At 40.7% G+C, this 12730-nt stretch overlaps 1 protein-coding gene across 3 annotated transcripts in view; it reads left to right on the forward strand.

Annotated features, from left to right (window-relative positions):
- cgnl1 (cingulin-like 1) overlaps nt 1-12730 on the forward strand; it is a 31419-nt gene extending 18689 nt beyond the window's left edge. For 2 of the 3 annotated variants that reach the window (XM_032523043.1, XM_032523047.1), the window contains exons 9-19: nt 1702-1908; nt 2045-2149; nt 2241-2393; nt 2879-3049; nt 6125-6286; nt 6492-6581; nt 9019-9102; nt 9311-9435; nt 9885-9993; nt 10135-10298; nt 11243-12730. In XM_032523043.1, coding sequence (XP_032378934.1) covers nt 1702-1908; nt 2045-2149; nt 2241-2393; nt 2879-3049; nt 6125-6286; nt 6492-6581; nt 9019-9102; nt 9311-9435; nt 9885-9993; nt 10135-10298; nt 11243-11396 — 1524 coding nt within the window. In that variant the 3' untranslated portion in view covers nt 11397-12730. The remainder of the gene's footprint in view (nt 1-1701; nt 1909-2044; nt 2150-2240; nt 2394-2878; nt 3050-6124; nt 6287-6491; nt 6582-9018; nt 9103-9310; nt 9436-9884; nt 9994-10134; nt 10299-11242) is intronic. The other variant, XM_032523056.1, reaches the window with a different exon arrangement.

Below are 12730 nucleotides of genomic sequence, written 5' to 3' on the forward strand. Positions count from 1 at the left end.
TTTTGTTAAAACTGTTTTAGAAGTGTTGATTGAACTTGATGGTAATTTTGGCTGTAATACTGTAGTTAGTGGTGCTGAGGAATATTACTGCTACTGTGAAGTTGTTTCTAATATTCACAGCATCTTTTATTTAAGATCTACATTGTTTGCAATTGTGTTTTAGTTACCATAAAGTCTTACATTATTTGACTTTATTGTTGAGCATGAATTCTCATTTGTTTGGGTAATCTTGACAGGTTTATCTCTGTATTTGGCAGTATTGAGTCTGTACAGGGCTCCTGGCTACTTTGACCTAACTAAATGACCTAGTCAGGCAGAGATGAGGGCTCTTTGGAGACAGGGGAAACCGGTCTGACTGGCCTGCTGCTACTGAAACAGGGAGGCACTCTTCACATTGCTAGTACAGGAGGTTCCTGCATTTACACACCATGACGGCAAGCTGATCCAGGAGCTCCTTTCAAATTAGTCCCAAATGGAGTTGAGGGGTGTAGCGAACTTTGGTTTTCAGCAGAAACTACGTTTTTCATCTGTAAATAAGTTATCTTCATAATCTATCTATCTACCTACCCATAAATACCCTGTGGCACTACTACACTATGCTATAACTAACAAAACTCTACACTTAAAAAAAAAAGAAAAAAAAAAAAGATTATTTTATGGGCATTTTTAGGCCTTTATTTGACAGGACAGCTGAAGAGATGAAAGGGGGGAGAGAGAGGGAGTGACCTGCAACAAAGGGCCGAGGTAGGAGTCAAACCCGGGCCCGCTGTGTTGATGAGTAAACCTCTATATATGGGCGCCCGCTCTACCAACTGAGCTGCTTGGGCACCCAAAAAGGACACATTTAAAGTACACCGCAAACATTTCAAAGATATCTTAACTATACACTTTTATTTGCTGCAGTTTAAAGTCTGCTATGATAACCTGTTTCTGTGTGCTTTTTTAAAAAAGGACACATATGATATATCAATGTCAAAGGAACCCACATTTTAGGATTTACTCTTCCTGCTGATTACAATGTAATTTAGCAGGACAGTGTGCTGTTCTACAAATTATTAGAATAACAAACCAGTTTTTTTTAGTTCACTGGAAGGGTGTCATCATGACTGAAACTTGTTATCTTTCATACTGATTGAGTCACATGGTTGTCAGTTTTCTTTGTCTCCTGTTGCACTGACATGTATTTCCGTCTGCCTCCTACGCAACACTCCACCCTGAAATGTCAGAGCCAAAGCACACTCTTCATTCATATATTTGAGTACAGGAAGAGCTCACAGTACTCCTCATTAACTCTGTCTCTGCCACTGGAGGTGCTTGTCTCAAGACTTGTCTAAAATGCCACCTCACAGCAGTATATCAGGTGGAAAAAATTGGAATCTTGAGCAGGCAGATCTGCCTTGCTAGCCTCCTGACTTTGTATGGACCTCAATTAACAGAGGCTAATGAAAGCTCAGATTTAGTTGCTTGCATTTGTGCTTTATTATGAAGTGTGAGAGAATAACAGGTGGGCATTGTTACTCTGTGTCTCCACAGCAACAAAGGTTCAATGAGAAACTGAGCGCTTCAAAAAGCTTTTTGTTGCATGAGGTGTTTGAGAGAGTCTCAAATGTTCCATCATGCATTGTTGTTCCACATTCTGATGAGTGTCACAGACTTCTGCTTCCTTTGTACTGAAGCCTTGTGTCTTGGTCTGATTTGCAGAGCAGCGCAGCGGTGGTCCGTGAGAAGGCTGAAGTGGAGGCAGCCAAGGGTGCAGTGGAGGGCCAAGCTGGACGGCTGACCCAAGAGGCAGAGCGGCTCCGCAGACGGGCACAGGAGCTGGAAAATGAGGTGGCCAAACTCAACCGCATCATTGATGATGCCAAGCTACAGGAGAGCAGGCAGGGGGAAAGAGCTGGTCGAATGGAGGTGAGGGGTCAAGATGAGGAAATCGATCACTCAACTACTGCTAGTTTTATTTTATTATAATCTGGTTTCATTCTAGAATGCCCATGTCTCATACTATACTATATGAAAGTCTTATATTTTAATGTCTGTATAACAGAGAGAGAAAAAGCAATTGGTAGAATCTTTGGCTGAAATTAAGGAGCAAGAAGAGGAGGTGTCGCGTGCCAATCGAGCGTTGACCATTCGATTGGAGGATGTGCAGGTGAGATCAGCAACACTGCACAACACTGCACATAGAGAAATTTCTATCACATCGACGGTTTTGACATTTTTTATATCGTATCCTTCTGTAGAGGAACTTTTCCAAACTGAGCACTGAACACAAGGAGTTAGAGGAGAGGTTACAAGAAGAGAGGATTCAGAAGGAGCAATTCAAGCACATGAAGAATGACATGGAGGATGAGAGGAAGCTGTTGGATCGCACAGTGGAGAAACTTCAGAGGGAGGTGAGCGTACTTGAGTCTATAGTACAGTAAGATTTATCCCAGCAGGCAACGCAGGTAGAGTAGTTCTCAGATGGCATATTTTGTAGCAAAGCGTTGTTGAATAGTTCTTAAATAAAAGGTTATTTAAAAATGCAGAGGCCAGTGCTCCTTCAGTTTCACATGCAGTCAGTCCAGAGAAAATTATATTGCTCTTTAAGATGAAAAATCAAAATAAACTGCTCTTTGGGCACTTTTGGGCAAAGCTAGGAGAAATTATCTATTAAATGTTTATAGAGTCAATCATGTTGGTTTGAAATGCCAACTTGTTTTAACATCAGTGTTTTCATTGGGGCAGAAATAGTGATTGAAGAACATTTTCTTTTCTGGGACCATTAAAATATTAAAGGATTCTATAGGATTTAGATTGGATATGTGGATTCATTGTTTCTTTTCCCCCACATTTCTTTCGGTCTCTTGCCCTGCACTCTACCTTACTGTGCCTGCAGATGAATGATATTGTGGTGGCGTCCCAGTCATCCACTCTGGAGCTCCAGGAACAGATTGATATTTATAAAGAGAACAACCGTAGGGAGCTGACGGATCTGCAGAAGCTTCTGAAGGAGCGAGGACAGGAGCTGGAGAAGTGTCTACTGGCTACCAACACCCTGCAAGAGGAGGTATATTGTGCTACGTCAGCCTCATCTAACGTAATGGGCCCTCAGAAAGGAGTCACAGATTTGAATCCTGACACCGCTGTCATGGTCAGATTGGTCAAATCAAGGCCATCATTAGTCAGCCAAACTGAGCCCTCCCATGCAAAACAGCAGATTATGAGCCATTGTTTTTTTCAACTAGTTTGACCCCTCCAGCCAACATCATCCTCTCCTTTCAGAGAGCAATGTCATCACTTAGGTATTTCTGTTCCCTCCTAAACCCAAAACATAGTATTAAAGTGAGCAGTTGAGCCAAGTAAAGCCATAGAAAATCGCTGTTCTTTATTAAAATTGATGTTTACACTCGAGCTAGAATTAAAAGGGAAATGTGGAGAATTCCTTATTGATCCTTTAATGTGGCCACAGCACCATTATGGTGAAACTTGACAACCTGAGACCACTCTGCATTGTTGCATTCAAGCAATTTCTTTTTCAGAAGTTAAGAATGTAAGAAATGTTATTGCTGAGTGTATGAACCAATGAATGTGAATAATTTGTTATAAAGAGGAAGGCTTATGCTGTTTTATGTAGATAGTTAACTAGGCAGTGCCATTTAGTGTTCATGGTGAGCACACAGAAACAAGTTTATAGTTCAGGTGTGAGATATATTGTTTATGTAGAAAAGGACCATAGCAACAAAGGTGTAATTCAGATAACAGTACATGAAAGATCACTGGTTTCACTGCTGCCTATAGGTTAGTTTCCATCTGTACTTTTCTGAGACCATGTGAGTTATAGGGTCTGTGAATAATATAGCACTAATTGCCACTCAGCAAATGTAAAAGAATGAGCTTCTTTGGCGCTGTTTTTGGCTTTTCTGTAGGTGTGATGAACCAATGTTATTATACTGCCTTTCTACTGGTTTGTTCCAAGAACATATGTGTTTAGAGCTGCACATCAAATATAAACCCGACACTTCCTATTGTAGTGAGTTCAAAGTTTAATGTGTTTAGATTGGATGTGGTCATGTAAAAGAAAAGAGGATGAAACAAAAAAAAAAAACTAGTAGGGCTGTGAAGTAATGTTACATTACTGTGCAATCAACAGTAATGAAATACAGTACTGCTGATTGCACAGTTGCTTAAGGTAATGTGCCCCAAAAAGAAGCAGTGGGCCAATAAAGAAGGATAAGATGACAACTGTAAACAAGCAGATGTAAACACTGCAGATTTCAAAACATTAAAGAAGGGGTGTGTGAAACTGTTTTTCGAGGTAGGAAATGCATTCCACATGTTTGTTAGGCTTAAAGGATACAGACAATGTCCCCTACCGCCCACCCTGTAAACAAAACACTACTGGGTACCTTTTTAATAGGACTTGGCAGGCTAAGCTGATTTTAGACTTACAAGTAAAGAAAAATAAGAATATTGACATTTTCTTCTCTGGGAGTAACTATCTACTGGAGTCATTACTTTTAGCCTTTATTTGACATGCATAACATACTGCCACTCAATTTTACATATTTACTGATCTGGATGTTCCTGGTATGGGCCTTCAGCTGTATGTATGTGTGCTTGAGTGGAGTGTATAGGACATTCTTTTTCTGTCCACATCCATGCTGAAGTATCTTTGTCCAGCTGGTGTACAGGAAGAGGAGGATGTCAGCGTTGTGATATCATTGTTGTGAAATCTGTGGTAGCAGGAATCACATCCTCCTTGCCCTTTCCAGAGAAATGGATTACTTTGGACTGGGCCTAGTGAGTCCTTTTTTCCCAGCTTGCCCCATCCATCTCCAACCAAGTGGACTTGGCTGACTGTCACTAAAATTACAAGTGCAGGCCACACACATGCTTCTTCTTTAAAAGTCTTTATTTTCTAGAGAGGCCTGTCCAAGAAAACAGCAGTAAGTCACAGCAGGTTTTTACTCCCTAATTTGTTAATTCGTTAGTATAGTAATTTATTCATCCTTTAACTTGCTTATTGCTATTCAGGGTTTAATAGATAGATAGATAGATAGATAGATAGATCAATCATGTTAAACAAAAAGGGTAAGAAACAGCAACCCAATTAAAGAAACTGAAAAGCGTCAGGGTCGCCAAGGCCAAAACAACACATAAAAACCCATACTACCCGGAAAGAAAATAGCAACTGAGCTACAGAGTCAAACCAAACTACAGTGCTAACCTCCCTGGCTGTCTACAAAACAGGAGAAGAAGGAGGTCAAAACAAATGGCAGAACCCTTACCAGCTTCAGATATTTAAGAGACATTAACAAATAATAAGCACCAACAAAGAGTAGTTCACCAACTACAACCAGCATGACAAGAAGCTCAGTGGTGAGAGAAAAAGGGCAGGGCATTGGACCTGGGAGCTTATATGCAGCTTCTCTGATAACCAGATGGAAAACAGCTGGGGATGATCCAAACACTCAGGTGTGGCAGACCTGAATCACAAAAACAAGCAGCTCTCTTCCAAAAAGAAGCAACAGTAACATTAGGGAACATAACAGCACTTATTAATAAGTCTATGTATGCTCCGCTTCAGTCCTGTGGCTTAAATTAGGTCTTACTTAAGTACTATTAACGTAATGAAATATGGAATAATTTTGCACTAATGGCCAAATATTTGTTCTGGCTGAGATATAAGGGCAAATTATGAATTTTCTTTGTCTTGGCATTAAGCAATGGGGGCAATTTTACAGCAGTGGGGGGCACTGCTGCTGAGTGAACACAGTGGGGGAATCTAGCTGCACCGGATTCATTAGTCACTCTCAGGGAACTGTATAATATTTTCCCTAAGCAGCAACTAAATTATTGGTCATTGCTACAGCTGTGATACTTAAGATACTTAGGCTACTTAAGATAAGAATAAAGATGACATATTGAACAGGGTGATGGACTTGGAAGAAGTATTTACAACCATGCTGAGGGTCTTTTTAATGAGACCCTGAACCCCCTACCAGACCAGGTCCACTGATCTTCAAAATCTGTTAAAGGATTTGGTCTAGATATTTACACTGTACAAGGAAATGTGTTACCAATGTGCAATTATTTCAGTAATTTTTCAGGTGTTGAAATATGTTGATGCATTTTGTTTTAGTTGTCACGTCGGGAGGAGGACCTGCGGCAGTGTCAGAGGGAACGGGACGAGGCTGTGCTCAGGGAGACGACGCTGGAGAAAAAGGTTCATGATCTGGAGGTGGAGGCTGAGACAAAGGCCCGCACTAAAGATGATAAAGTTCGACACATCAAACTCATGGAGGTACATAATAATGTCAAATAAAGCCACACACCACAATGGTTATTATTAGGTTACATGGTGATGTCAGATCGTTGCAAAAGGCCTTATGGCCGTCATTTTAGGATACTCAAACATCTTAGTATACATCAGTTGTCAATTATTTATAGAAAAACTAATTCATATAGCAAAACTCACTGACCGTATGGACGTCGGCTTCCTTTTGTAGGACAGGATCGCTCAGCTGGAGTTGGACCTGGATGAGGAGCGTCATAGTGGAGACCAGCTGATGGACAGGATAGACCGAGGAAGAGAGCAGGTACACACACACACACACACACACACACACACACAACACCACACACACACACACACACACACACACACACACACACACACACACACACCACACACACACACACACACACACACACACACACACACTCTCAACACATTCTCATTATCCCTGCTCACCTGTGTCGGTTACCTGCTGCACATGTACACTTTAGTTCACACAGACATGTCTCTGTTCCATCTCAACCTGTGAATGATGTCCAGATCACCTGCTGCTTTGTCTTCCACCTCTCTAACATCATGACCGCAGTTACTAATCTCTGAACAAAACAAACATGTGATCTCTACCAAACGATTTCAGGTCTCAATTATAGTCCTGAAAGAGTAAGTTCACATGGTTTACATGCAGGTTGATGTGTTTGGTGCATGTGCTCACTCTGAGGTGTGTGCTCTTTACATATAATATCCACACCGCAGGATTCCCAGTTTATTTCTGGTCTGGATAAAGGGGATGTGTTATTGCTTTGTAAGGTGATCTTGCATAATCATTCATGTTGGCGGCCTGCCCGCGTGGTCTAAGAGTGCCTATCCAATTTTCATGCATCAGTCACAAAAGACCCCTCTTAATGCGCTGCTCGGGCCAAAATATGCGAGTTGCCAAATGTCTCGAGTTTATAGGTTATGGAGTTCACTTGGAAATTAAACTCAGTAACTTCATCTTGAGAACAAATCCAGTTCTTGTGCTTGAAGTCAGTTTTTATATCCTCACAAGCAAATGCTCCAGTTTTCATTCCTCCCTGTTAAAGCTGCTGACGGAGGCACAGTAAAGTAAGATTTAGATAAAGTACATGTGCTTTTAGGATTGTTTGTTTGTGGAAGAGTGCCTACTAATCAGAGGGAGGATGTTAGTTCTGGAGTTTGTGAAATAACACTGCTTTATTGCAACTACTGTTTAAATGCAAATGTGTATATCTTGTGGGCGGAGTTTCATGGAACCTTTGGATCTTCTTAATATTAAATGTAAAATCTATGAGATCCTAACACAGGCCTATAATGCTTGGCTACAGGTTCCTCTCAGTGTGGAACTGACAGACTCCAAGGTTTAATTAATGTGCATAGTGACAACAAGAGAAGCTTAGTGTGTGTTGAGTAGAGTATTTAAAATCTCCCTAAATGGTTTTCCTTTAAAAAAATCCCCTAGCGGGGAGGAAAGAGTGGCGTCGTGACAAAGTGACATTGGTTTGGCATGAGGCTGATGTTGGTTGTCAGGGCAACACTCGAGCTTAGTGCTTTGTGTCAGAGTGGAGTAGGTTGAGTGCTCGCGGTGTGTTTGTCAGTGAACAAACCCGCGGGTATGTGCTGGTGTGTGTGCTCTAATGTCTGTTGGGGGGGCGGGGGGTGTATGGCTATGGGATGGAGGGGTGCTGGGGTTGCAGCAGAGGCAGCAGGAAGAACACCTGCGTCTCTCCTGGCACCAGGTGCTGCTCTCCTGTCTAAATGAGAGTAATCTCCCCTCTCCTCTCCTGCCGTCTTTCACAAAGCAGATTAGTTTCGCGGTATGTTCCAGTCTGCTGATTCAGCTCCCTCAAGCACTGTGCTGGGTGCACCAGTTATAGAGGCCATCGTTCATCAGAGAAGCCCACTGTCACCTACTAATTGGCATAAAATATCACCAATTCTAAGCTCCCCTCACAAAGCAAGAACCATCACGGCTGTATCGATTTCTTTTCATCCTCCCTTCTTTTGAACCAGGCTATTACTGAGAAGTCATGTTCATGCAGTAAGGCCTCTCTGAGTTGAGTTGATTTTATGTTCAGTGAGTGGATATTTGATGACATCAGATTAATATTAAAGGCATAGTTTTTGAGATATATGCTTATTCACCTTCTTGCTGAGAGTTAGACGATACCACTCTGATATCTGTCTGTCCTTTAAATATAAGCCAGTTATCCTAGCTTAGAGTAAATACTGCTACGGATACAGCTGTCTGGTAACAAAATCCTCCTATGTTCACATAATGCCAGTGTAAATCCACAACTCATATTTGCAATCCAAAATGTTTAACTATTACTTTAATGTTGTAAATCCGCACACTTTACACAAAAATGTTGTTTAAAAAAAGTCTAAATAAGTAACATTTAATTTTAATTACATGTTAGTCTAAAAGCCCACAGATATATATATATATATATATATATATATATATATATATATATATATCTACACAGAAACTACTGTCATTGATTTATTTAACATGTCTTTACTATAATCCTGTGTAACTAGGAGTTGACATAAGATCCACAAAAAGTGGAATGCAGCCAAACAAGAAAATCCAGCTTACTAATTAACTGATGCCCTTTCAGCATTAAGTAGTTTCTGGTGTGGGTGAGACTGTATCAGATAATAATTGTCATCAGACTGTGGGACTGTAGCCATGACAGTGTCTGGACTCGGCTTGACAGGTGGAGCAGATGAGGAATGAACTCCTGCAGGAGAGGGCTAGCAGGCAGGACCTGGAGTGTGACAAGATGGCTCTGGAGAGACAGGTACACACTCTCCTGTCTGGAGGAAAACCCTACAAACTCAGTACAAATCACCAACTCATTTCATTCATGTCTTTTCATCATTTTCATTGAGTTTCCAATTCATTCATCTATTTTTAAAACACTAATATTATTGTACTGTATATTATGATAAACACATACATTTGCCCAGTTATGTGCCTCACTACTTCTGTCTTTGTGACCTCTCTAGACCAAAGACCTGAAGAGCAGAGTGGCTCATTTAGAAGGCTCCCACAAGTCCAACAAAGAGGGCCTGGTAGCCCAGCTGGAGGATCGCATACAGGAGTTGGAGGGGAGACTGGAGGGGGAGGAAAGGTGAGATGAAGGGTCCAAAGGGGAATAGAGTTGAGGTGTGCTGTGGTCAAGGTGACTGAAGAGGAGAGCGTTAGTGGGGAAAGTTACTTGGAAAGTAGAGAACTAGGTTAGCTATGACAGCCTGGGAGTGACTAAGTTCAAGTTTATACTTAGACACTGATGGATTTAGACATTAAACATTGGAGCCTATATAGGAGAAGGAGATCATAACTTTAATATTGCTGTAAATAATGTATATCAATTGGAATTGGGACTTTAAATCAGACTATACAATGACTTTTAGAATCATTTCCTTATTCAGAGAAAAAAATCAGATTCTGGGTGATCAAATCCTCAGGGGGAAATCTGAACAGCTCTTAATTATTAGAATTCAAAGATTTATGCACATCAATATGATGTGTTGCACTACATGTACAATATGATGATGCATCGCGTTGCATGGGTTTCAGGGAGCGTGCCAACCTGCAGCTGGCGAACCGCAGGCTAGAGAGGAAGGTTAAAGAGATGATGATGCAAGGTGAAGAAGAACATAACTCATTGCAAGATCAAAAGGACCAAGTACGTAATTCACACTTTCATGTCCCGAGTAACCGTTATTAAACTAAATGTACTACATACTCTACTTAAATTAATAGCCATCTAGTGAAAATATTTGTAGATTTTTTTTTTTAACCCTGTGCTTGTTGGTTCTTCTTGAAGTTGAATCTGCGTCTAAAGGCCTTGAAACGGCAGATGGACGAGGCTGAAGAGGAAATCGACCGACTGGAGCACAGCAAGAAGAAGCTGCAGAGAGACCTGGATGAGCAACAGGAGGCCAATGAGCAGCTCCAGGACCAGCTCAAAGCTCTGCGAAATGAGATCAGGTAAACTCATAAAAACTATATCCAATTTGTCATCCATTACAGACTAATATAAGAAAAGGTTTAAAAACAAAATAATAATGCACATTCATTGTCCTAGTTATAAGCAGCACAATACCCAATGGTTAGCTCTGTGGCCTCACAGCATCACGGTACCGGGTTCAAACCCTGGTCGTCCCTAGCCTTTCTGTGTGGCATTTACATGTTCTCCCCGTGTGTACGTCGTTTTTTCTCTGGGTGCTCCTGTTTCCCCTACCACTTAAAACATGTTCCCCTCCTGCTGCCGTACATCATCCAAGTGGGTGCTACAATTGGTGGTGGTAGAGAGTAGTCCCTCCCTCCCTGAAGTGCTTTTACTGTGTCTACTGATGTTTTTCCACTGCTGGTAACAGCTCAACTTCCCTCGACTCGACGCCCCGACGTCTCCGTTTTCCATTGCAGATTTTAGTACCGTCTCAGCGTGGTTGGTCATCATTGCGATGCTGCAGGAAACTGCCGTGAACGCACACACCGTACGCCAAAGGGTGTTAATTTTGATTCTTGGCCACAGCCAGAAGACAAATTTTGTTCCAAAAGAAGCTGGAGGCAGCAAAATAAATAAATAACGCAGGCTAAACTTTTTAAAAATGCCCGTGGTTTGTTCAGGACAGCCCCGTCTGTTGCTAGCAATGAAAATGCAGTGTTTAGTGACGATTCTCTCCGACCTATTAGTAGTCTGCGGGTTTTCATGTCACGTTTTGGTGTCACCTTAGCTGGCTTGGAACTTCGACTGAGATGATACTAAAAACTGTACCTGTTAGAAGGTACCAGGGACTTTTTTTATAATGGAAATTCACAAAAGGCAAGTAGAAGCGAGTCGAGCAGCTACCATGTAATGGAAAAACGCCATATGATAAAGCGCTATATAAATGTAATGAATTGCTATAATATTATTCTTTCTCATCCAGGCGTAAGAGCACCTCAGCACCGCTGCTCAACACTCTGGACGACGAGGACGACGAGGACGACATCAGCACCGACGGGGAGACGTACTTCAGCTCATCATTGGGGTACAAGCGCTCCTCAAGTCAGGACAACATCTTGACCACCTTCACTTTGTAAACAATTGGGACGGAAAGTGGATGATAAAGCTGCTTTATATACAACACTGTTGGACCAAACAGCTGGAGAGCTGTGCCACATGCTTTTTGAAAAGACTACACACAAATATCGGTGTGGTTCATTCTGGGTTCAATCTCAAATTCAATCAGTATTATTTGAGCAGCTCTGAGATGAATAGATTAAATCGTTAAAGTTTTGATGTTTTAGCCTGTCCCATGGAAAATAAATGTATATACTGTTTTAATTTGGTAATGTTACATTCCCACATTAATTCTTATGTAAATGATTCAGTTTTTTTCCTGAGTGGATTCTCCTTTGTTAATATAACACAATATTATCCTAGCATTAGTAAACTTAAAAACGCACTCATTAATTCACTGTAAAACAATACAACCAGTACTGCCTTTGTGGACAACATGAGGTGATTAATCCTCACTGTTTTATGCCTATCAAATATGTTAAACGTATCAAAGTTCTATATCATTCCATTTAAAAGAAAATCTTTACATTTTATGATTGAAGATTATATCTGAGCGTATGAAGTGACCAGTGCCAGGATGTTTTTTTAAAATATTTATTCACGGTTGGATACACAAGATCCTGGCTCATTGAGGGTTTTAGGGAACAGTTAATGAGGGACTTTGTACACATCCATTTTTAGACAGTTTTATATGGTTTGATAGGAATAATAGATTCATTCAAATATTATCAACAGGCATTTGTTGCAATTTTATCACAAGTTACTCCAAATATTCGTGACACCATATAATTGCTTTTACATCTAATGGAAAAGGCTCTTTAATGCAATCATGTGTGATAAAACCTAAATTAACATTATTTAGTCTTTTCTTTGATTATTGATTCTGAATCAGACTTGTAAGAGTTACAGCACCAAACAAAGATACACATATCAAAACAATTTCATCTCTGAAGATAATATATTAGAAACACGTTGATCTAAAATCTATCTTAGGGATTTCTTTCCAGAAAGAGGTAGTGTGGATAACTGGACATGGTTTCAATCTTTTTCTTTAACTTCTTATGTGTGTTTGTGCCACTGCATATAAAGCCTTGCAATGCCATGTACGTGTGCTCTAATTTTTCTTGAACTCAATGAGGGAATTTCTTCAGATGAGAAACTGACATTTGATATTGTGCTACACTGTGATGATTTGCACTCTGTTGGCTCGGCACAGAATGTAACGCTGACATGTAAGTCTGACACCTGTGGAGGGAGAGTGGATGGAGACAAATTGCTGCCACTACCTCTCTATACACGTGTATATTCATAAATCCTACTCAGACTAAAATAAAGTTACTTCCAGTTACTCTTA

Source organism: Etheostoma spectabile, chromosome 1 (assembly GCF_008692095.1).
Source record: "Etheostoma spectabile isolate EspeVRDwgs_2016 chromosome 1, UIUC_Espe_1.0, whole genome shotgun sequence".
In the NCBI taxonomy this organism is placed as follows: domain Eukaryota; kingdom Metazoa; phylum Chordata; class Actinopteri; order Perciformes; family Percidae; genus Etheostoma; species Etheostoma spectabile.